The sequence below is a fragment of the Rhinolophus hipposideros genome, assembly GCF_964194185.1.
Source record: "Rhinolophus hipposideros genome assembly, chromosome: 24".
Taxonomy (NCBI): Eukaryota; Metazoa; Chordata; class Mammalia; order Chiroptera; family Rhinolophidae; genus Rhinolophus; species Rhinolophus hipposideros.
Genome location: NC_138070.1, coordinates 4,209,222 through 4,234,575, shown reverse-complemented (window position 1 = coordinate 4,234,575; position 25,354 = coordinate 4,209,222). Strand labels below are relative to the sequence as shown.

At 45.2% G+C, this 25,354-nt stretch overlaps 2 protein-coding genes and 1 long non-coding RNA gene across 10 annotated transcripts in view; 1 reads left to right on the top strand and 2 right to left on the bottom strand.

Moving 5' to 3' along the window:
* Positions 1 to 490: 490 nt before the first annotated feature.
* LOC308492375 lies at positions 491 to 10,515 on the bottom strand. The gene is made up of 6 exons (XR_013992504.1): positions 10,170 to 10,515; positions 9,214 to 9,404; positions 6,619 to 6,976; positions 6,388 to 6,509; positions 4,870 to 5,110; positions 491 to 681 (listed from the first exon to the last, which is right to left on the bottom strand). It is a non-coding gene; the product is annotated as an uncharacterized lncRNA (long non-coding RNA).
* Positions 10,321 to 17,864, top strand: SNRNP35 (small nuclear ribonucleoprotein U11/U12 subunit 35). Of its 2 annotated transcripts, none has more exons than XM_081037248.1 (2): positions 10,321 to 10,829; positions 14,519 to 17,864. In XM_081037248.1, exon 2 carries the CDS (start codon positions 14,522 to 14,524, stop codon positions 15,260 to 15,262), a length of 741 nt encoding a protein of 246 aa, XP_080893374.1. In that variant the 5' UTR covers positions 10,321 to 10,829; positions 14,519 to 14,521; the 3' UTR covers positions 15,263 to 17,864. The 2 variants fall into 2 exon arrangements, with proteins under 2 accessions (XP_080893374.1, XP_080893373.1); XM_081037247.1 differs by lacking the exon at positions 10,321 to 10,829 and adding an exon at positions 13,157 to 14,076 and having other exon boundaries at positions 14,519 to 17,256.
* A 421-nt stretch (positions 17,865 to 18,285) lies between these two features.
* The window catches only part of RILPL1 (Rab interacting lysosomal protein like 1), a 32,365-nt gene continuing 25,296 nt past the window's right edge, over positions 18,286 to 25,354 (bottom strand). The window contains exons 7-9 of one of the 7 annotated variants that reach the window (XM_081037238.1): positions 20,757 to 20,844; positions 20,461 to 20,484; positions 18,286 to 18,770 (exon numbers count right to left, since the gene is read on the bottom strand). In XM_081037238.1, coding sequence (XP_080893364.1) covers positions 20,482 to 20,484; positions 20,757 to 20,844 — 91 coding nt within the window. In that variant the 3' untranslated portion in view covers positions 18,286 to 18,770; positions 20,461 to 20,481. The other 6 variants (XM_081037239.1, XM_081037237.1, XM_081037234.1 and 3 more) reach the window with 6 other exon arrangements.

Sequence of the window (25,354 nt, the reverse complement as noted above, 5' to 3'; positions counted from 1 at the left end):
TTAGAAGAAACATAGAGGAGAAGCTTTGTGTCATTGGATTTGACAATGATCTCTTCAAAAGCACAGGCAACAAAAGAAAAAAAATAGATAAAAGACAAAATAGGTAAACTACATCAAAATTTAAAACTTGTACATCAAAAACCACAATGAACAGAGTGAAAAGGCAACCTACAGAGTGAGAGAAAATATTTTCAAATAAGGGGTTAATATCCAGAATATATAAAGAACTCCTACAATGTAATAACAACAAAAAAAGAATAAAAATAGCCTGATTAAAAAAATGGGCAGAGTTGGGTGGCCAGTTAGCTCAGGTGGTTAGAGCATGGTGCTAATAACACCAAAGTTGCTGGTTTGATCACCGCATGGGCCACTGTGAGCTGTGCCTTCCTTAAAGAAAAAAAAGGGGGGTGGGGCAAAGTAAAAATAGATGATGCAAAATCCTTAGCAAGAAGTTAACAAATAGAATTTAGCACATTAAAGTATTACATACCTTGACCAACTGGATTTTATTCCAGGGATGCAAGTCTGGTTCAAAAACATCAGTCTATGTAATAATTCATCATAGTAACAGGCTAAAGAATCCACAAAACAAATCATTAGAGCTGATAAACAAGCTTGAGGTTGCGGGACACAAGATCAATACAAAAAAACCAATTGTAGTACACACTTGCAGGGAATAATCTGAAAATGGAATTAAGAAAAACAATTCCACTTAGAATGTCATCAAAAGGAATAAATACTCAAATAAATTGAACAAAAGCAGTACAAGACTTGTACCCGGGAAACTATAAAACATCACTGAGAGGAATGAAAGACCTAAATCAATGCAAAGACACCCCATGTTGATCAGTTGTAATAATTAGTGCTGTTAAGATGGCAGTATCCTCCATCTTACTTCTCCAATTAATCGACAGAATCAGCACAGTCCCTATAAAAATTTGTGCAGAAAAGAGTTAACACTGCAGGCCTGAGAATGCTAGCATTTGAAAATGCTGCTTGCAAGAGTGGTCCCTGGCTAGGTTCTGGAAACTTGATTTGGGGAGGGTTACCATCACCCCAACTGGTAAGAGTAGCTCACTGTGCCTTAACTGTTTGCACAAATGCCACGGTTTATGGTGAATGCTGACTTTCCTCTTGGGAGTCCAGAATTTTTGTACGTGCTAGGCAGAGGGTGCCTGCATGGCCAACCCCTAATAAATACCTTTTGCACAGAGTCTCTAATGAGCTTCCCTCATTGACAGTATTTCACACATGTTGTCACAACTTTCACTGAGAAGTTACGCTAAGTCAAAGAAGCAGTCACAGAAAACCTCATACTGTATGACTCTATTTCTATGAAATGTCCAGAAAATCCATAGAGACAGGCAACTCCATAGAGATAGAAAGTAGATTAGTGGTTGCCTTAGGCTGAAAGGCACAACAAAAAAATAAGGCTGGTGTATAATAGCCAAAGAGTATGGGGTTTCCTTTGGGGATGAAGAAAATGTCCTAAAATTGATTATGGTGATAATTCTGTGAATAGACAAACAAATCTTTGAATTGTACACTTTAAATGGGTGAATTACATGGTATGTGAATTATATTTCAATAAAGCTGTTATGAAAAAATAGAAAATAATGGCAAAGGACTTAAATAGACATTTCTCCGAAAAAGATATACAAGTGGCCAATAAGCCCAGGAAATGATGCTTTTCAGTATCACTAATCATTAGGGAAATGCAAATTAAAACCACAATGAAATCTCTCCTTACAGCCATCAGGATTAAAAACACAAAATGAAAATAAGCGTTGGCAAGGATGTGGAATAACTGGAACCCTCATGCACTGCTGGTGGGAATGTAAAATGCTGTAGTCACTATGGAAAACAGTATGGAGGTTCCTCAAAAAATTAAAAATAGAACTACCTTATGATCCAGCAATTCCACTTCTGAGTATGTATCCAAAAGAATGTCTCAAAGAGATATTTGCATACTCGTGCTCATAGCAGCACTATTCCCACTAGCCAAAAGGTGGAAGTTACCCAAATGTCCATCCACGCATGAATGGATAAACAAAATGTGGTATGACACATATAATGTAATATTAATTCAGCTTTAAAAAGGAAATTCTGACACAGGCTACAACGTGGATGAACCTTGAGAACATTACGCTACATGAAATAAGGTAGTCACAAAAAGATAGATAATATATGATTTCACTTACATGAGGTATCTAGAATCCAAACTCATAGAAACAGAAAAGTAGAATGGTGGTTGTCAGGGGCTGGGGGCCTGGGCAATTGTTTAATAAATTACAGAGTTTCAGTTTTGCAAGATGCAAAAGTTCTGGAGATTGGTTGCACAATAATGTGTATATACTGAACACTATTGAACAGTACACTTAAAAATGGTTAAGATAGTGGTTTTGATCTTAATGTGTACTGGAATTTAACCAAATTTTTTTAAAAAGTGCATAAGGAAGTTCCCTGGAGGGATAATAATGTGCTATATCTTGATCTTGGTAGAGGTCACGTGAGTATATACATAGGTAAAAAGTCGTGGAGCTGTGCACTTAATATTTGTGTGTTTCCTTTAGGTAAATTATACCTCGATGAAGTGCTGGGAATAAGCTAAGGAATGAAGCACTGACACACGCTATAACGTGGATGAGCATTGAAAACATTCTGCTAAGTGCAGAAAGCCAGTCACAAAAGGGCCCATATTGTATGGTTCCATTTATATGTGAAATGTGCAGAACAGCAAATCTATTCTGTAGAGACAGAAAGTAGATTAGCTGTTGTCTAGAGCTGGGGGAGGATGGATGCTGAGTGACTGCTAAGGTGGACAGGGTTTCTTTTGGGGTGATGAAAACATTCTAAAATTAGATTGTGGTGATGGTTGCACAATTGTGAATATACTAAAAACCACTGAACTCTACATTTTACATGGGTTAATTTTATGATATATGAATTATGTTTCAGTGCTGGTAAGTGGAAGCAGCCTTCCCAGAGCAATGCTGTCAGAAAGAATTTAATGTCTCTGAGTTTCTTTTTTTTGTTACCTTCAGCATTCCCAGCCACCACTGCTGGCATGAATCTCTTCTGCACCACTGTGTTTGTCAAAAGTTCCTTCTGCCTTGAAATTTCCCCAATAATTTACCCTGTAAAGCACCATATCTTCTTCCTCCCTGCTTTATATTCCTGTGCTACATAGTGAAACCTAGCACATCATGCCTTTAGAATGTCAAAACGTCTTCCATTGAGTAGCTACGCTTTTGATATATAAAAAAGATTCTTTTGTTCATTTATTTAAGTTTACTTACTTAGCATTTACTATGTGCGGAATCTGTAGTGTCATAGTAAACAGGGCTGTCGAGTTCAAGTAGTCTTGACTTGAACCTCACAGCTACATAAATTGGACCAATCTCCCCAATCTCTTCAAATCCCCATTTCCTCAGTGTAAACTGGGAAAAATAAATGTATTCCCCAAGATTGATGTGGGGATTAGATCAGATAATGCATGAAAAGTGCCTAGTCCCGCATTTAGCACATCATAAAAATCAGGGAGTGTTGGCTATTATTATGAAGTGTTAATGATCTTAGATCGTTAACTCTTAGATCCCTTGTACAATTCCACAATCTGTTGGCAGGTAATCATGACCCTTCTCTCTCCATTGGGAAATTATGAAAACAATTATGAGTCACAGTAGAAGTACTTAAACTGTGCTCTTCAGACCAGTAGCTTAGGCATCATCTGGAAACTTTTTAGACATGCAAATTCTCGACCCCACTGAATCAGAACCCAGCAATCTGTTTTAACAAGCCCTCTAGGTAATTCTGATGCACACGAAAGTTTGAAAAACAATGAGTGACGGCATAGTGTTTAAAAGGATGGGTTCTAGATCAGACCACAAGTGCTCAAATGTTGATTGGCTCAGCCACTTGCAAACTGTGTTATGGTAGGCAAGTAAATTATGCCTCTACTCTCAGCTCAGTTTTCCCAGCTGTAAAATGGGGATAAGGATAGACCTGACTTCCTACAATTGTTGTAAAGTTCTTGACAACAGTGTCTGGCACATACTGTGTTTTCCCGAAAGTAAGACATAATCAGAAAATAAGCCCTAGTATGATTTTTAATAAGACATCCCCTGAAAATAAGCCCTACCATGTTTCCCTGAAAATAAGACCAGGTCTTATATTAAGTTTTGCTCCAAAAGACTCATTAGGGCTTATTTTCAGGGGATGTCTTATTAAAAATCATGCTAGGGCTTACGTTCCAGTTAGGTGTTATTTTCAGGGAAACATGGTAGTAAGTGCTCCGTAGATGTTGGGTATTGTTATAAACTACTTTTATCACAAAAAGACGAAATACAAGAAATTTCCTAGTTTCATATAATTATATGAGAACAAGACATTTCCTTGTTGGAAAGCTGGATCAGTAACACATATAGAATATGACTACCACAAAGCTTTTTAAAAAGTCCCAATGATATTGTCATTATATGAAGTTTTAAAAATAATTTCAAAAACACTCTTCCCCTGAGACTTAAGACAGGCACGCAGCTGCATATTTTTCCCCCTGCCTTTGAGTAGAAACCAAAGTGACTGCAAAAGGAGTACAAAGTAACTCAGGGTGAAACAAAGGAAAAAGAGAACTGGGAAACTAAAGTGGGTGGGTCACACTTAATAAAAATGGAACCTTAAATATTTGGGGGCTAAATTAGTTCACCAATAGGAAAGTTAAATTAGTAAATGTCTGGTGGCCCTATTTTGGTACATCAAGCACAGTAGATCTGATGCTCTTCTGAGTACCGGTGGCACCATTTGTTTCCTGAGTGGCACACTCACTATGACTTTCTTCCTGTTCTCTCAATGATTTCCTAGTCTTCTTACCCTTAAATCCTGTTTGGACACAGCAAGGATTTTGGAGATTTTCCCAGATTGGCTTAAATGTCTGCAATCCTGGACCAGTGACTTCATCTCTTGGAGTTAAAGGTCTTTATCAAAGAATCTCCTTGCAGGAAGGGTGGTGCCCAGGGCACTTGTTTTGAGGCCGGGTTTGTGTAAGAGTACACTTTTTCTTTCTTTCTTTTTTTTTTTTAATTTAGGTGAAACGTTGATTCAGGGTGGTGAGCTAGAGGGAGTATTGAAGGAGATTATGGTGGGGAAAGAATTAAGGCCCTCCACCCTATCTGGGACAGCCCAGGCCCCACCTTGGAATATAACAACACACTCCTCCAAGCTCTGAGGAGAGAATGAAATGAGTTGAGCTCAGTGCCCAATGCTAAGTGTTAGCTTTAAGATGGTGTTAGTGTGAAACGTCTACAGAAATCTCTAGCAAGTAGTCCATGTTGCCCTCCACATATTCTGCTTGGTTCAGAAAGTATTTTTTGTATAATTAATTTTGTATGTAATTAATTTTTAATTACATAGATGTGGCAGTCATGGTGATGCCTTTCAAATGGCCTTTTAAGAGGCCAAAAAGCATATGAAAAGATGTTCCACATCATTAATTAGAGAAATGCACATTAAAATTACAAGGAAATATCACCTTGCACCCATTAGTTAGGAGGGCAATTATTAAAAGAAAAAAAAAACAGAAAATAACAGGGGTTGGTGAGAATCTAGAGGTGGAGAAACTGGAACCCTTGTGCATTTCTGGTGGAAATGTAAAATGGTGCCGCTGCTGGGGAAAACAGTGTGGCAGTTTCTCAGAAAATTAAAACTAGAACAACTGTATGACCCAGCAATCCTACTTCTGGTACATAACCAAAAGAATTGCAAGCAGAATCTGGAAAAGATATTTGTACAACCATGTTCACTGCAGCAGTATTCACAGTAGCCAATGAGTGGAAGCAACGTAAGTGCCCATTAATAGACAAGCAGATAAAGAAAATGGGGGACATACATGCAATGGAATGGCACACAGCCTTAAAAAAGGAAATCCTGTCACATGCTACAGCCTGGATGAACCTTGAGGACATTATGTTAAGTGTAACCAGACAGCCACAAAAGGGCAAATGCTGTATGAGTACATTCAGATGAAGTAGTTAAAGTAATCAAAATTGAAGAAACAGAAAGTAGAAAGGTGGTTACCAAGGGCTGAGGGAAGGGGAAAGGTGAGTTAGTATTTAGTGGATACAGAGTTTCAGTGTCCCCAGGCACTCAGATATCTGCACGCTAATGCCCGTAGCAGCATCATTCACAGTCGCCAAAAGGTGGGAACAGCCCAAGAGTCCATGGACAGATGATGGATAAACAAATGTGATATATCCATACGATAGAGTATGCTTTAGCCTTAGAAAGGAAGGAAATTTTGGCACATGCTATCACATGGATGAACCTTGAGGACATTATGCTCAGGGAAAGAAGCCAGTCACAAAAGGACAAGCACTGTATGATTCCACTTACATGAAATGTCTAGAGGAGTCAATCACAGAGACAGAACGATTGCCAGGTTGGGAGGTGGGGGAGAGGAGTGGTTTCACGGGAACAGTTTCAGTTTTGCAGGATGAAAAAGTTCTGGAGATTGGCTGCACAAAAGGTGAACATATGTTAACACTTAGAAATAATTAAGATGATGAATTTTATGTTATTAATAATTTTTTAAATAATTAATTAAATAAAAGAAAAAAAACTTGCCAGTAGGTTGGAGGGGTACAGTTTACTGACAGCCTCCAGCCGCAGCACCGTCCATCAGACGTGGCTGTAGGTAGCCTCCGTGCCGAGGACACACTTTTCCCAGGAGCCCTCAGATGATGACTGAGCACAGCAGGGACGCCAGGAGCCTTTGGTCCAACATGGGACAAGTCTAATCGGCAATCTTTGCTCTGGAGCAACCCATCAGGCTGGTCAAGTCTCTGCTCCGTCGAGACTTGCTTCACGATACTGCTGTGTCCTCTTTCCTTTCGTAGGTGTCAGACCCGCATCCTGGCCTGACCCTGTCCAACCCTGCTTCCTCCTCCTTTCCAACTCCAGGTGTGAAGCTCCACTGACCCAGCTAACAAAAGGAACACATGAATACAATGCCCGTTGGAAAAAAATTTCAAATGCTACTTAAGTAGATATAATTAAAAATGAGAGGTCCTCCTCCATAATCCCATCACCCCCAGAAATGACTCCCGCTAACGGTTTGATGTAAATTAGACCTGCACTCTCTACTAGAGGAGCATGTGACTACCAAGCTCCCGAAATGTGGCCAGTCTAAGTTGAGATGAGTTTCAAGGATAAAGGCCTTTCAGCCTTAGGCAACCACTAATTTGGATTTCCAAAAGGACTATTCTTGAACTCCCTCACCAATGATGTTTCCATGGGTTCCACATTAAAAATGTTGTCTTAGGTATATTGAGTTGAGCAAAATATATTATCAAAATTAGCTTCACTACTTTCTTGTCACTTTTTTTATGTGGTTACCATAAAATCTAAGATGACATATGTGGCTAACATTCTATTTCTACGGAACAACACTGTTCTAGACCAGTGTTGTCTGACAGAACTTTCTACAGTGATGGAAATGTCCTGTGTCTGCATTGTCGAATATGGTAGCTACTCGTGACTGTAAGTCCATGCCTACCGAACACTTAAAATGTGGCCGATGCAACTGAAAAACAGTTTTTAATTGCTTTTAATTTTCGATTAAGTTGAAATTTATACAGCCACAAGTGGCTAGAGGACACCTGTTAGTTGTGGAGGAAGACGACAGAGGTAAAGTGTCCTTTTCATCGCATATTAGTAACGACATCATGTTGATATTCACTTTGACCACCTGACTGAGGTAGTGTCCGTCGGGTTTCTCCACGGCAAAGCTACTCCTCTCTCCCCGCTTTTCCATACTGTGTTCTTTGGAAGAAAGTCACTCTGCCCAGCCCACACTTAGGAGTAGAGAGTGACACTCATCTTCATAAGAGGAGTTATCTACCAGAATTATTTGGAATTCTGCATGGGAGACTTGTCTCGTCTACCCAGATGATTTATTTAATCATCTATTTCTATCAGTATAGACTCATGGATGTTTATTTTATATTTTGGGTTATAATCTAACACTATCTTGTTGCTCAAATTGTTTTGCTTTGGCCATTGAGAGCCTTCAGTTGGTTCCTGTCCCTTTGCCGTAATCGTCATTGGTGGGTTTGTCTGTTTTTAGCACTTCCTGACATTCCAACATTACAAGTTGCTCCAGACTCATCTTGTGTATTTCTTGCCCCACTCTTAGAATCAGCCATTTCTCCAAGGAGCACTGGTTACTATTAGGAGAATGACACTAGAAGCCACGATCTAGGTACTAGGCTATGCTTGTTACTGGGGTGCACACACACATTTAACAAAACTGTTTTTAAACTGTGGTAAAACACATAACTTTTACCATTTTAACTATTCTTAAGTGTATAGTGCAGTGGCATTAAGTACATTCACCATGTTCTATAACCATCACCATCCATCTCTAGAACTTTTTCATCATCCCAATTTGAACCTCTGCATTCAAACAATAATTGCTCCCCACCCAAAACCCCAGTCCCTGGTAACTGCCATTCTACTTTCTGTCTCTATGAATTTGACTATTCTAGGTCCCTCATATAAATCGAATCATACAGTATTTGTCCTCTTGTGTCTGGCTTACTTCACCTAGCATGATGTCTTCCAGGTTCATCCATGTTGTTGCAATGATCAGAATTTCCTTCTTTTTTAAGGCCGACTAGTATTCCACTGCTATTTCCATATGTATTTAAGCATAAAAAATCTAAACTATTGTTGCGTCCTGTATGACGAGGGTTGTGGGGAGCGAGGAGGGCGGTGCAGGGTTAAGAAATGACAGTAGCCATGAATAGAGTGCAAGCGGGGCCAAGGGGCTGCAGCCTCAAAAACTGGGCCCCAAATCGTTGTCCCCCTCGTGGGGAATCTTACTCGTCATTGGCTGACCAGCCATCTTTCTGGGGCCAAACATGGAGACATAAGGTGCAAGCACAAAGGTGAAGCAATGTCCCTGAAAGGATCCGTCTCACAGACTCTCCTTTCTTTAGGGGCAGGTACAAGGAGACAGATGGGGAGGCTGCTGCGTGGCAACAAACTATAGATATTGCTCAGGTTTTACTCAATGATACATTTTTATTAATATATTTTAAGAAAATGTATTATAAAGAAAGCTGTTGACATTTAGAACCTTCATTTCAACTACGTAACAGAGATTCAATAAAGATGAGGTAAGGGTAATGCATCCTTAGTAATTAGAGATAAGCTTACCTTCCCAGAATAAGATTAGAATGAAAATGAAGTCACTTGTCTGCAGAGACTACCCACTTGTAAGGATCAGTCAGAAATAAGTGGCTTAAGAATATCACAAGACAGCCATCATCAAATTTAAGAAAGCACAATTGTGTCAACGAATTTCAAGGTGTGACACAACCAGGTGTAATCAACCCGAATATCTTGACCTACCAAAAAGGAAACATAGCTTAATCAGAATGCATACATCTATCCGTGCTACAAATATTTATTCACCACACGGGTCTTTCCTCTCCCTCCCCCACCCAGGTTTTAATATCTGGGCTTCTGAACCATGACTCTAACGGCAAAGGTCCTTCCGTGCGCTTCAGGAATCATTCAGGGACTTGGAAAAAATGCAAATTTCCAGATGTTCTTGTAAGGGGGAAATTCAGTAAATCAATAACGTAGTTAGACGTAGCTAGTTTGCACTTCACTCACTGCATGGTTCGCCGTCTCGCCACCTGTAAGCAAACCCGGCTAGTTTGCAGTTTGTTCCCTCCCGATAGTCCGCCGTTTTCCTCTTTGTTTCTCCCCTGGCTGATTAAGAGCTCTGTTTTGTTCCCTGTCTCAAGGCTACTCCACCTTGTGAATCCGTTTAATGAACAGAATCCTAACCTGAAAAGAGCAATTTCTTAATCGTCAGGCGCCCCCGGCACTGGAATCCAATTTACAACGAACTCCCTCGCGGTTTTCACGGGTGGCACGTAAAGCCCCGGGCTGTGACGGCCGAGTCCGAGTCTGGCGCCCAGAGAGAACGTCACCTTCCAACCACCAGCCCCCAGGAAGCCTGTCAGCCCTGGACCTGCCTGACCCACAACCCCTTTCCTACGTAAGGAAAAGCTACCCTGAAGTTAGGTACAACTGTCCCCATCACACTCCGCCCCAGCCCCCCCCTACAACCGTGGGAGCTTTAGCCCAGGCCATGGCCCCACCTTTCATAAAACCTTTTCTTGCTCTCCCACTTGGCCGAGCCTGTGAAGGCTTTCCCCGTCTGCGAGTGACCAGGGCTTAATTCCACGCCACGACAATTCTGAAGTCACAGACTCTTGCGGCCCCGCAGGAAACCACATTCAACCCGTTCCCACACGACGTAAAAGTCAAAACCCCCAAGGTCGGAAGAACTGTGCTGCTCGTGTGTGAAGCGAACCTATTACACTAGGGGGGAGGAAAACGCACCAAACTTCACGGGAACCGGCCATTTCTGCCGAAACCGAGCTCTAACGAGACCGGCCCGTGAGTCCCAGCACGCGCCCTCCCTGCGCCGGCAGCTCCCGCGGGAGAGAAATTCTGGGGCGCCCGGACCGCCAACCGCACATTCCATAGTCCTTCCACGCAAGGGTTCACTTTGGCAGTAGACTTCGTGGGGGAAAAAAAATAGAAAAACGGAAATGTCCTTCTTTCGGAAACAAGACGCCTTGAAGGCTCACTACCTGAGATTAAATTTCTCAGAACAAAAGCAGAAACGGAAACAGCGCCCGTGGCGAATCTGCTTCCGCCAACGTAAAGGTGCGGTCCGGCGGGCACGAAGCATCTTCCATCGCTTCTAGCCGGGCGCCGCGTGTCGTGGGAAAGGGAACGCGAACTTTGCTGAGGTGAGTGGAAGCGGGGGCTGGAGCAGGGCCCACCTGGCGACAAGGACGACGTTAATTCCCCCTGGACCGTGTGTCCGCTCGAGTATGGGCCGCCATGTTGAAACCGGGCAAAGTGGGAGACCTTTTGGGGTTCGGTTTCGGGTAGCGGGATCGATAGCTGGATTAGAAGGAGATCCCTTCTGCTCTGCGGCCACCCAGAAGGTGAGGGGCTGGCGGCCAAGGCGAGGGCGCTGCGGGCGGTTTGTGGGTGCGTGCTTTTCCACCCAGACTTCCGCCTTGGCGTCCACGGCGCCACTGCGCATGCTCGAGAGGGCTCTGCGGGTCCCGGCTTCAGTTTTGTTTCCCACGTGGGTGGGAAATGCAGGAATGTCTTTCCCTGCAGACTCTGTAAGGAGAGACATGCTTTATTTGTTTGCTTAATAATTTTTATTTATATTATTATAAACCACTTTCAGAGACACTGTCTCATCTAATTTTCACAAAAACCGCGTGAAGTGGCATTTAGCTACATTTCACGAATGATTTACATTTTGAAAATAGAACTCGGTCTTAAACGTGGGTGTTCTGACGGCCAATCCAGTGCCCTTTTTCACTTTCCACACTTTTTCTTTAATGGTTAATTGCCCACCTACCTCCCACCCCCACCATTCATCCTTCTTTCATATCTTTGCTTCTGAAACAATGATGAGAATCTAAAACTGCAGAGATTGTTGTAGGAAATGTCAACGTAATGCTGCAGTGGAGGAAATACACCCAGAAAAATTAATGAGAAGCTGTGAAGCTTCCTTGGTGTTTGATGTTGGTAGAGGCATGCAGATGAGGGAGGGAACAAACTCCATGCTTGTCCCTTTGTACTCCAGAGTTTTTATTTTTTAATTTAATTGTATTATTATTGGGGAATATGGGGGCACAGTGTGTTTCTCCAGGACCCATCAGCTCCAAGTCATTGTCCTTCAGTCTGGTTGTAGAGGGCGCAGCTCCGCTCCAAGTCCAGTGGCCATTTTCAATCTTTAGTTGCAGGGGGCGCAGCCCATGATCCCACGCGGGAATTGAACCGGTCACCTTGTTGTTGGGAGCTCGCGGTCTAACTACTGAGCCATCAGGCTGCCCTCCTCTCCAGATATTAATTTGAAGAACTTTCAAGCTTTGCACCAGAGCTCTGGCTGTGTACAACAGTATCAGTTTCATTTGATGGATCTTTGTGACGTTTTCCTGTAGAATGGGGAAGGGGTTCTTTCTCCTTTGGGGGTGGGGGGGGGCGGTGGGCTTCAAACCCCCAGAATCCTGGTCGTTCTTTTTCCTATCCCCATCTTCAAAGGTTTATATTTTATGACAGCCATCTAAGGAAATAGTTAAGAGCTCAAGCTCTGGAGTTGAAAAGCCCTAGGCTCTAACTCCCAGACTGGGCTACTTCTTAGCTTTGTGATTTGGGGCAAAAGAACCTGTTCGCATCTCACCGTCCACATCTGAAATGGCAATAATAGTAATACCTATTTCCTAGTATTGTTGAAAGGTGAGGGGAGTTACATGCTTAATTAACACAGTGCCTGGTGCTTCCTAAATATTCAATACCAGTTAATTATAATTAATGTCTCTGGTTTCGTTCCTGCAACCATATGATAGAGGTAGGAAGTAAGCTAGAATCTAAGAATGGAATTGATATAGAGAATACCAGAGCAGAGATTCAAACAACATAGTAATATATTTTTTTTCACGTGGAGAAATTCCGCCATGAGAGAGAAAAGACACAAAGTGCCTTAGAGGTAGAGCCCGGACCAGCACTGGGACCGAAATCATCTGACTGTATCCAGTATCTTGTGTAGTTCTCACTGTTGATCATCCTTTTACTGATGGGGATTCCAGAGAGGTGTCTTCTCCAAAGTTGCTTGTTAATAACAGACATACATGCCCTCTCCTTACAGTTTGGTGGCAGACAGTATAAAGTCCTTCCTCTCATTTTTCAATGAAGTGGTCCTTTTTGTCTGATTTTAGGCCCAAAAAACCTTCGTGAATTTTGGTTGCATTTGGTTCCGTTCCTCAGCATTTGTCAGGAAGTGTCCTAGGATCCAGAGATGAAGCGAAGCAGACACTAGATTGAAGAGGGTTTACTATGCATTGGGCAAAATGTGACCAGTATGACGGAAGAGGTACCATGAGCTGTGGGAGAGATGAATTTGCTTCATAGGGAAAAGCTTGGAAGCTGGGTTTGGAAGGGCCAGGAGAATTTCCACAGATGGAGCTGTGGGATGCAGAAAAGAATATTCCCAATAGAGGAAATTGTATCAGGAAAGACACGGAGCTGGGGAATTAGGGTACATTCGAGGCATGAGGAGCAATTCTGGGCAGAATAGAATGTGATGGAATGTGGTGAGAGACTCTAAGAGGGTCAGAGGTCTTGAGTCCGTTGACTTTGGAGTTTATGTTGTAGGTGTTTGCTTTTTTACGGGGAAAAAGAAATTCCACAGTATACCCCCAAAACAATCATTCTGGCTACATAACCCATAACTGAAGAAGAATAAAAGCAAAAAGATCCTTGAGGGAAATCTGAGGAAGAGGGGAAAAGTTACAGATATCATTTTAACAAATACCATGGAAAGACATTAGAGATGAGCATTATTACCACATACAGTCGTCTGCAGAGCGCTGGTTTTTAAGTAGCATAGCTCAGCATTGGCTCTACAGATTTACAGAATTGGTCACATCATTATCAGCAGTGTCTGGAATGTTGGTAATCAATAATCTGTATTATTCCAGATTTCACATGAATCAATTGTCATGTGTCAGACTTACACTTACCTACCCTCTTTCAAAAAAAAGTTATGTCAGAATGCATGACACTACAATGTGCTTGCTGAACTCAAATTACCCTTGCAACCAATTCTCAGGCTCCAAGGCATAAATAGATTATCAGCTAGGGAATTGGGAAGAAATCTCTTATTCCTTTTGAACCAAAGAGCCTGCTGCTGGGTCACTGTCCTTTTCGTTTTGCTACCTGTTTGCCGACAGGCACAATGCTGCGTTCAGAGCACCTTTTTCCCTTGTAGTTTTGTTCTTGAAAAAGCCCTTATATTTTAGTTATGCATACTGAAATGCTAACAGATGGATGATGTAATATCTAGAATTTGCTTTAGAATAAGCCGGGAGTTGGGGACGTGAGTAGGAGCACAGATGAAACAAGACTGGCACATGTTGGACATAGTTGGAGCCGGGTGAGGAATTCATGGAGGGTGATGCCATCTTTACGTTGGTATGTTTGAAATTCTTGGTAATAAAGTTTTTTAAGACACCCTTTCCATAGCAGTTCCCAGGCTGGTTTTCCTATGACCTTTTAAAATCTCTAAAAGGCCAGCCTGGATTTTGATCCATCCGCAATTAATGTACCTAGTGGTTAAGTTTCCTCCGGTGGCTAAACTGGATGGCACACACAGGTGACAAACTCAAGCGTTAAGTTGCCCTTTGCTTCGTCCTGGGAGGGAGGGTAGGGGGAGTGGGTAAGAGCATCTCCGAGCCCCGCTGCTGGGCTTTGATAGTCTCCCCTTTCTGTCAGGAAGGCCTCAGCTTCTGGGGATCTGCTTCCTTCCCTATTGAAGAAGGGGTGAATGACGGCACCTACTTCCTGGGGTTGTCCTAAGAATTCAACGAGTAGCCATAGTCGGTGCTACATAAACCCTTGCTGTGGTCCTTCCTAGAACATGAACGACTGGATGCCCATCGCCAAGGAATATGACCCCCTCAAAGCTGGCAGCATTGATGGCACCGACGAAGAACCCCACGATCGCGCCGTCTGGAGGGCAATGTTGGCTCGATACTCCCCCAACAAAGGTGTCACGGGAGACCCCCTCCTCACCCTGTTTGTGGCGAGACTGAACTTGCAGACCAAAGAGGAGAAGTTAAAGGAAGTATTTTCCCGCTATGGGGACATCCGGCAGCTTCGGCTGGTGAGGGACTTGGTCACGGGCTTTTCTAAAGGCTACGCCTTCATCGAATACAAGGAGGAACGTTCCCTGCTCAAGGCTTACCGAGATGCAGACGGCCTGGTCATCGACCAGCACGAGATTTTTGTGGACTACGAACTGGAAAGGACTCTGAAAGGGTGGATCCCTCGGAGACTTGGAGGAGGCCTGGGGGGCAAAAAGGAATCTGGGCAACTGCGGTTTGGAGGGCGGGACCGGCCTTTTCGAAAACCCATTAATTTGCCCGTTGTTAAAAACGACCAGTATAGAGAGGGGAAAAGGGAAAAGAGGGAGCAATCTCGACCCCGAGAAGGACACTGGGAGTCGAGGGCAAGGGGTCGAGACCATGACCGGGGCCGGGGGAAGAGGTGGCAGGAAAGAGAGCCACACAGGCTGTGGCCTGAAAGTGACTGGGAGAGAGAGAGGGCTTTCAGAGATGACAGGGTCAAGGGGAGGGAGAAGAGGGACAGAAGTAAGTAGAGGCCAGGCAGCAGCAGCAGAGCCCAAAGGAAGAGGCAGCCTCCATACAAAGGGTAAGTTCAAGGCCGAATACAACTTCCTGATGGTAGTGGGGTTTGGTGTAAGTTCTTTCCAATCTGGACCCCAAGTTCAAGCTGAGCATGCTGATACTATGAAGTGCTCCTCTTCATCTTACAGTTCTAGGGACTCGCTCTTTAGTAAGCTTGAGAAACAGTTTTGTCCTCGCCGGCGTCTTTTACGGAAGGGCGTGTGTAAGGAGCCACCGTTCTCATTTCATTCAGCACTACAGAATTTGATTTTCTCTCGTCTATTGGAAATGACCATTTTGAGGGTTTCACAAAGAGCTGATCCCCGACAATTGTTTGCATTGATCTCTGACTCCTGGGAGCCCGAATCTGGCCAAATAGATTATAATCTTTTCCACGTTTATGTCCATACTGCAAGGGTTTGGTGAATTGAAATAAAAATGGGGTGGAAAAGTGAATACACCGAGGACATCCAGAAACTTAATACTAAAGCCAGTCTGTGAACAGCGACCTGGGTCAGCAACCAGCTACTCTTGAACAAATGTCACTCCATTCTTGAGCCAAATGCTGACTGCCTTTTCTTTTGTCGTTTTTTGGATGGGAGGCTGGCATTTAAAGTGAAAAACCAAAGTTGCAGGGCTAGGGCATTATGGTTTGGCAATCTTCCAGCCCTTTGAAAAGACAAAGAATGTGAGTGAAATGAAAATGACAGGAAATCAATGAAAGGTTTATATCTAGTTCTGATGAATTGATTGGTCTTTTCCTTCTCCATCCTGCCTCTGGTTTGTTCTGAGGGCTTCGAATAAATACCAGGCTGTTCACATGATAATCAAGAGTGACATGTAGCATTTTTTTGTCAATGGCTGTGGATAGGTCATGCCCAGGATAGGTCAGATATTTCATGCAAAATAAACATCTGATTTAATATCAAGATTCACACATTCATTACCACGTTTTTGCATTAGGAGGTATGAATCTCACTGTTACTTAGGGAGCCTGCTCTGTCTTAAAATCATCGTCAGCTGTTAGAACAGTTTTAGAAAAATATGCTCTCCTTTGTAAATTTCTAGTGCAGAATTTTACTATCTCCCGACTCAGAAAAGAGCCTTGCAAGAATACCTTTCTGGTTTCACCCACATTTTATTTACAAAGGACTCGCTATTACGGCACCAAAAGTGTGTCATGGGCTAGAGTCGGCAGGAACTTTAGAGAAAGACAGTTGAGGTGTTTTAAGCCAGTGATTGTCAACCCTGAGTACCAAAACGTGGACGGCCTAAAAACACATGCATGCTCAGACCCCACTGCTGGACATTCAGGCTTACTCTTATATGGGCCCTGGTAACTAAAAAAGAAAGGAGGGCAGGTCAGGGACTTTAGCAGTACCGCGACATTTCAAAGGCAACACCCTCTGACCGGGCAGTTCTGCTTCTAGTTTATTCTGCAGATGGATGCTCTTGTGTGAAAGTGTGCAATGCTGTTTTAGACAGTAAAGATTGGAAGGAACCTATTTGTCTATCAGTGGGGCCTGGACAAACACGAATAAATTATACACCTCTATGGTAGACCAGGATTCCACAGCCTGGGCACTGCTGACATTTGGGGCTGGACAATTCTTTGCTGTGGGGGCCTGTCCTGGGCATCGGAGGATGTTTGGCAGCATCCTTGGAGCCTACCCACTAGATGCCAGTAGCACTCCCCGCAACCCCCCCTCTGAGTTGCGACATCCCAAAAGGAAGTCTCCAGACAGTGCCAAATGTACCCAGGAGGAGGGGGGAAGCAAAATTGCCCATGGTTGAGACCCACTGTCTGTACTGATATGGAATCATGCCCAGGATATTCTTAGGAAAAGAAAGGAACAGAGCAGCATATATACTTGTACAGTATGCTGCCATTTATGTAAAAGAGAATGGAAATGTGTTGTTTTTTTTAACATAATTGCATGCATACTCATAAACTGTTTCAGGAAAGACAACCAAGGAACTGGCAATACTCATTACTCTTGGAAGGGCAACTAAAGGTGGTCGGGGGAAAAGGGGGATACCTCAGTACACAAGCTTTTTATTTTCTGAGAATAAAACTCTCCTAATTTTAATGGGCAGTCAGGTTTGAGAAGCCCCACTGGGGCAACAGATCCTGTCCATGGAAAGTGAGTCCATGACCATACATCGACCTGATGGTTTCTTAGCAAACCAGAGTAGTGCGTGAGAAAGTGGCCCTGTCACATGTGCTTAAGCGCTGTCAGGAAATGCCACTTCTCAATCTGTGAGCATCCAACCTGGTCCCCTGGGTGCTCTGTCGGTGGAAAGACAGGGTCATTTGGGAAAACCCCCCAACTTAACAGTTCCAGACAAGGTATCTGGCTCTCCGTCTGCCACTGCAGCCCCCATGAGTCAGCCCCATGAGACGTGGTCCCCAAACTGTCTTTTCACCCGCTGCCCTCGCTCTCCAAGCTTCTCCCTACCCACCATCCTCCACCCCTGAGCTTCCCACACCCCTTTCCCAATCTATTTTGGGATATTTCTTCGCAGGGGACAAAGTATTTGACATAGTGAAGGCTAAAAGGAAAAAAAGATGCCAAGAAAAAAAAATCCACATGTGAAACGTCGCAGTGTCTCATCCTTAGCCCTGTTTGGTTACTAATGCGTGACTGGCAGTGATGCCAAGGCACTGGCCTTGGCCTGCTACACGCCCTAGGCACTGTCAGTAACGAGGAGCAAGAGACAAACATCGGCTCTTGCAAAGTTGTCTCCAGTTTCTGGGAGGGAGGACTGTTGTCCATAGTTTTAGCTGCTTTGTGTCTGAGCAGGGCCAGCTCGTCCTGGGCCTTCTGGGGCCCCGCTGGTCTTAGATGCATCTGACAGAGCACGCTACCACCATACCAACCTCATGAACGTGACTGGTGACAGCCTACCCCTTCTCTGCCTCCCCTTGAAATATGACAAATGTGATCGCAGAACCGCTCCACACAGAATTTCATACCAGGCAGTCACACGGCCGTGACAGTGGCAAGTGATGTATTTGGTTTAAAGAAGCTTGTATTACTGAAGTTAATGCAAAAGTCTGGCCTCCACTCATGGTCTTATTAAATATATGTCCTAAGGGATCAGAGTCATCTATTAAAAATGGCGACAGCCCTGCGTATAAATAAACATTTCTCTTAGAGTTTGGCATCAGGTGTTCAATGTGCTTCCTCAAAGCAGACAGTTTGTTTGCGGGATCAGTTTTGAGGGTGCATTTGAACCGAGAGGTGTGCAAGGCAGTGACACCTGGGCTGCCATGTTCCGTTGCAGGTGCTGGCAGTGGACGGTTCAGGTCCAAGGGCAGAGGTGGGTCACGGTCACAGGTGCTGTAGGGCTTCCTGTCCTTGCTCCGTGTAACCGTCGTCGCGCTGGGCGTTGGCCCACTGGCCAAAGGACTCCTGGATGTGCACATTTCTCTGCGTGTTGGCCAGACGCTTCTTATCTCGGGAGAAGAAGCTAAACCTTTCGGAAGGAGAGAAAGAAATGAGTGTCTTCCCTTTGATGCATATGTGACGGTTTTCGCAATGCCAGAGACATACAGCAGCAAACATGGAAGGGAGCAAATCAAGGTGTGAAAGAAAAAGGTGGAGGTGCAGGTCAAAGTTATTCTAGAAAACAGCCGGGGATTCTGCATGACGTCACCGTACCTTGGAGGTGACAGTGCGAGCAGGGCGTGCACATACGTGACGTGTGATGCATCTGGTCTCCTACCGTAACCACTAGTGAGGGCTTCTCGTTATTAGTGGTAACAAAAAGCTTCCAGAAACATACATCATGAACTTCTTTATCCTAATGCTGCAGGTAAAGTAAGATTTGAAAGCCACATGGAATCGATGATTCTGATGTCACCAGATGAATGATTTCAAGTAGTTATGTGTTTAACGAATCAGGAAACTATGTCAGTAGAACATCAAAGCCAAGATGGCATGGATGTTACTGCTTCAGATGAGGTGAAAATAGGTATTTGAGAAAAATGAGATGATTAAAAACATATTCATAGCACATGCGGTTCTCTGATTAAACACTGTGAATATAGTATGTAAGTGAAATGTGGGAAATGTCATTTTGAAGTGTCAAAACCTGATTTGTGGTGAAACAACTTTAAACATTATAACTTCCATTAGAAACGGCTAACGCAGACCCAGAAGTTTTTTGAAACAGCTATGACTATTGCTCACTGATCAGAGTGAACCATCCGGTACCTAAAAGATAAAGGTAGAAACCACAGGCGAAAAGCTTATGAAGTGGCCCATTTAAAACAAGGTCTGCTTTAACTCCACTTAAACACAGTCCAGGAACCTGGCCAGGAACCTTGAGTTGACCCACCGTGAGTATGTCCCAAAAACCCTTTCTAAGCTGCCAATTGTTCTTTGATACTCCCAGCCTCTAAGAAGATTCCTTCTATTTGCTAAGTTCTCTTACTCTTGAATTTTGGTTTCTGACGTCGGTAAGAGAGATAATTGCTGTTATGCTTCCCAGAGGCAAGAATAGGAATGAACCACTGAGAAACCCAAGCTTCAGATCAACTATTTTTGGTTCCCTCTTTCTGTGCACTTATTAGCTTCGTGTGTGTGTGCGTGTGTGTGAGAGAGCAGGTGTGTGTGTGCACTGTGGGCTACGGAGTTCAGTTTTAATCCCATTTGTGTGAAAATGATTTTACCATTCTGTGGTTCCTAGATCCCACAATCACTTCCTACCAGGAATAAAGTGGTCTTTTATCATAAAGCTGGGGCAAGCCAAATGTATCTGGAGCAATTCTCTCTGCTAGCTAAAGACTCCTCTGTACGACGATGTGTGTGGTGGCCAATGAAGGCACGCTTTTCACAGTACTGGTTCCATGTGAGCTCTCTCCAGAGTGTCATCAGGGCAATTAACTGGCCAAACACACTGCGGCAACACCACTGTTACAGCTCACCTCCGCCTGACTCAAGTAAGCAGAAAAGCCACTCGCCACGTCCTGTCCAAGGGGGGCACCGAATCAAATCACTGGTCCCCTCCTTTGCTTTTTAAACAAGATCAAATGGCTTATTGAAGATGGCTTGGCAAAACAAAGCGGTTTAGAAAGCTGGGCCTTGAAGACTGAAAACACAGTGTTAGTGTCACTCAGGGTGGGGATGGGGGTGGGGTGTCACAGTGGGCATTGATTACTGACCCGTCACTTAAAGGACCTTCTTTACTGGATCATGGACAAGGTGGTTTTAGAATAGAAACAGAAAAGACAGAGAGAATTATCGGTGACAGAGCCAAGAATTCCAAGGCTTCAGTCGTGCAGGTCGAGCGCCGTGAACAGCCTGTTTGAAACCACACTCGACACCCACTTCAGATGGAAACACACAGGTGGTGGCCATGCAGCCCAGTGGCCAAAGAAGACGGGCCAGCCCAGCAGTAGCTGCAGCAGACATTCCAAAGGCATAGCTCAAAACGAAACCAGAAAATCCGAGTGCCTACAAGGGAAACAAGTCGTCGGACGGGCTGGAGAGTGGGGTCATCTATTATCAGTCCGGCCGCTACCATGGGCATTATGGCTGTAAAGATCCTGGTTAGAAAAGTACAGATAGACACAGAGAAGATAAAAACAGGGAGGCATGAAAATAAACACATCACACACACGTCAGCTGAAGGGTTTGCTTATGGTATATGTTAGGGGTGGAACTGTGTCCCCACCCAAATCCATATGTTAATGTCCTAACCCCCCAGCGCCTCAGAAGGTGACCTCATTTGGAGACAGAGTCCTCGTGGATGTAACCAGTCAAGGTGAAGCAATGTTGGAATAGGGTGGGTCCTTATAAAAGGGGGACAGACACGCACACAGGAAGAACACCACATGAAGGTGAAGGCGGAGATGGGGGGGATGCTTCCAGAAGCCAAAGAACGCCGAGGAGTGCCAGCAAACCACCAGCAGCTAGAAGACAGGCATGGAATAAATTCTCCCTCACGGCCTTTAGAAGGAATCGACACTGCGACACCTTGATCTTGGAATCCTGGCCTCCAGGACTGTAAGAAACCATGTCTATTGTTTAAGCCACTCAGTTTGTGGCACATTTGTTGCTGTAACAAATGTGACAACCACCGAGGGAAGACGGGGTGGCTGGCCCTCACGGACTGAAAATACAGGCCTGGGCCTAGGGAAAGAAGGAGTTGAAACCTGCTGTGGGAACTAGGGGTGACACCCATCTCCCCCAACTGCCATGAGCTGCAGGTACCATGCCTCGAAGGTGGCCAAGGGAGACGCAGGAGAGGTGGCCAGAGCGGGCCCGGCAGGACATGAGCTGAAGCTGAGAGCCTGCCTAATCACCCGCCTGGGTAAGTCAGTGCCAACGCTGAATGCTTTTGGGTCCTTTGGCTGGGCAAGGAAAATGAAGAAATGCCGACTGAGCCACCCCAGCTTACTTTGAACAGCTTTAAGATTTTTTTGGAGGGGAGGTTGGCTGGGAAAAGATATGAAATAATTGTCTCACATGAGGTTTGGGCATTTTCTGTGTGTTTGAATCACCTTTGATGCACTTCACAGAGTAGCCAGATCTTGGCAGAACCACCTGGATGGTGACAACGAGAAGAGGGAACACCTTTTGCTACATGAAGGTGTGCAATCCGCAGAGACCAGGTTAGAGGGCACAGTTAGCTTTCCAGGGGCTCCAAGCCACACAGTTGTGCACCCAAAGACCCCTCTCAGCATAACAGAGAGTCCCCGAAGACACGGTCTTTGTGTGGGGATGGCCCCAGAAGCGGGTTTGCCCACACAGAGAGGCTGGACTTCATTTGGGATCCGATTGGGGCCAGGCTGATGCAGAGAGTCCTTGGGACATCTGGAGGGGTCCGGCCAACATACTGTCTGTGAGACTCCGTGAATGGATGGTCCCCACCTTCCCTATTCCCAGCACCCGCTGCCAAAGCCACCTCCTGGAGGGTCAGCTATTTCCACGAGAAAGCGTGGCTGGTTCTGGCTAAACATTTATGTCCGTGATATGGTGTAGATGATTTGAACTCCCTCCTCTCCCCCGAATATTTCTGGAATACAAACCAGTGGCATTTCAGGCAGTGTAACGGGCAGCTGTGAAGAAGCTATTTCTAGGCTGAAACGAGGACGGCGGAGCATAGGACAGGAACAGAATGCACTGTTGTTGCTACCGTTTGATGCTCGAGTGGCTGCCTACTCTAAGCTTTCCGGTGTGTAACGCCAGCTGTTGTGATCCGTAGCTTTCCGGGCCATCCATCTGCCCCCACTGCCTGTTTCCTGCTGCCTGGGTCAGCCCCTGTGCCCTGCTCAGCAGAAAGCAGTGTGTGTCCACAGGACCCCAACTGAGAGCCGAAGCCACACAACGGGGGCGCTGGTGCCTGGTGTCCACTGGGGACAAGGGTGGAGTCACTCAGGCGCTCCCTTGTGACCTGCCCGGGCAGTGCCAACCCAGCCACTCGGGCCAGCAGCTGCTCAATCACAAGCTATTCCTGGACCGTCTTCTGGGCACACTGTTTTGACTGGCAGCAGAGTTTCTGGTTCCCTTGGCCAGTCAGCCCAGAATGTAGACTTTGGCGTCTCCAGCTCGTGGATGCTTGAGAGATAAGGGAACTTGGAAGTCAGCCCACAGCTGATGACTCAGGAGTGGGGTGAGGGTAAAGGGGGTGGGGAGGCAGAATGAGACAAAAGGCAGGGCTTAGATCCTGACTTCGACCTAATGTAGTCATGGGCTTCTCCAGGCCCCACTTTCCTCCTCAGAGAAATGGGGCTGAATGTCCCAGCTCTGAATCTCTGCCTGGGTGGAAGACACCTTAGTTCCAGTGTTCTAGACTGGTGAAGCCCCTTCAAACCTCCACGGTAGTTACTGCTTAGTTGGTGGTGAGTGGGGGGAAAAACTGATCACAGGCATGAAGCTGAGCTGGAAAGCAGCAGGGAGCTGCACTCAGCAGACGGTGTGACTAATACTGCGAAAAAGCAAGGATTACGGGACCAAACAGACCACATGTGTGCCAGAGGAGTGAAGGGTGGAAAGGGACACAGGCATGGGACAGTCCTAAGAATTGCCATCCCTTGCCCGGCCCCCAGGGAAGATGTGTCCCTGCTCCAGGCTCTGGGCTCACGGGTCACAATAATGCAGCTTCCAGTCAGCAGCCGAGGTGGACAAAGGCGACCAGTGTCCTGCCCGGGCTGGTCAAAAGCCTTTTGTGCAGTTTGATCTTCCAATTATCCCCTAGAAGGCTGGGGCGGCCAGGAGATTCTGACTTCCCGCTCCTTCCCTCTGTTTCTGTCTGTATCTGTCTCCCCCATTCCAGATGTTTCTCCTGCCAGGCTTAGAGCCCCCGGTCTTGTTGAGGCCAAGCTAACTGGGAGAATGGCTTTGAAAATGGGGCCCCAGGGTCCTTTCTAGAACAATCTGAAAAAGAGAATCAGACACCACAGCCTATTCAGGTGTGGGCAGAAGAACTGGTGGAAAGAAGCTAATGCTGATAACTTTCCTCTGGAATTTACAAGTCTGAGGTTTGCAAAAGCCAACTCTTAATTCCCTGCTTTAGAGGAAGGGGGCTGGAGTGGAAAATGAAAAAGTCAGAACAATTCAGCTTCAGAAGGAATTCTTAGAATTACACACGACTTAGAATTACAGTGCTGGAGGCACTTGAAATAAAGGTGCTAGAAAGGTCTGATTTTTAAAGATCTGGGAGTGAACTGCTAGAAGCAGAATGCTGGGCTCTTGGTCTCACCTCTCAGCCCAGGGAGGGGCTGTGTGGGCTCAGGAGATTTTCTCAGCTTCCCGAGGTTTTAACTGAAAGCTGTAGCTACTGAAGCACAAAATCAATTCTGCTCATCCTTATATGCGAGTAGGGCTGGCAGGTGGATCAGTTTAAGCAAAGTCAATCCCATTTCTTACCAAGCACTGGATGAGAGAGTCTAACCATGGGTAGGAATCTTCCCGGGGATTGAGTGCCTCACAGAATCGAGACCAAAGGACTCCCTCTCCCCCAAGATGAGGCCACAGGGGACACGCATTACTTCTGTCTGCCTAGCATTCTGATCTTGCTTGGCGCCTGTCCTTCCCCAATTTCAGTCCCTGTGACAGTTCACATGGACAGTTCACATGGAGTTAAAGCTACTCTAAGCTTCAGGAGAGAATGAGAACCAGACCTGGCAAATCGATGTACTGCCCAGTGATTGGCTTGGGGTGGTCATGTGGCCCAATCAGAGCGAGCCAAGAAGCTCAAGTCTGACTTCTGGGGGAAATTCTTTTTTTCCCACAGGGAGTTTAGAAGAAAGCAGCACCTTGGGCTGATGGCTGTCATACTGCCACCGTGAGTGGAGAGCTGCCCTACCGCCCACAGAAAGGAAAATCAAGTCAGAGGGAGAGGGAATAAGGCAAAGCCCTGATGACAAGGCCTGGATCCAGCTGAGCCTGAAGCCAGGACAACCTGGGGGTTTTGGTTACTCAGCCAACATTTTCCTTCATTGTCTTAAGTTACTTTGAGTTTGAGTTTCAACTGCCAATGGAAGATTACTAATCCATGGCCAAACTGCCGTGGAAATCTGGAGGAAGGCAGTTTCAATCTTTCTGGTTCCAAGCTTCACTGCCCCCCCCCCAGTAAATATTTATCCCTAATCAGAACGGGGGACCAAACCCCACGCCCCAAATCCAGCAGAGATCGGGGTCCAACTATACAAGGAAACTGAAGCTGGCAAGAGAGGCCTGGAAAGGAGCCACGCGTTGACCCGCACGCTCCAGAGGGCAGCCAGCCTTTCCTGCAGCCACCAGCACCCAAAATCAGAACAAGGCACCTTTTCCCTAGAGCAGACCTGCACGCGTTTTACATTTCCTTTCCCGTCCAGCAATGCTGAACAGTAAGTTAATTCACAGGACAAGAACTAGCCAAGCATTTCCAAATATAACTGGAATTTAAAGGTGGAGGTGTCCAAGTAAATCCCCAGTTCATATCCCCACATGCTCCTGGTGGCTTTCCAACCCACACCACCCGCTTTTATAAAACTTCTGCTAGGGTTTGGGGGAAAGAACCCAGGCCTTTTCTGCAATAAACCCTGGGTACAGCTGGAAGGCTGAGAACCC

Excerpts from the sequence above, each read along its gene's own strand:
- SNRNP35 (XM_081037247.1), top strand. The coding sequence starts at position 14,050 with ATGGAGGGTGATGCCATCTTTACGTTG. Across the intron at positions 14,077-14,518 it reads GTGATGCCATCTTTACGTTG|AACATGAACGACTGGATGCC; the intron begins GTATGTTTGAAA and ends GGTCCTTCCTAG.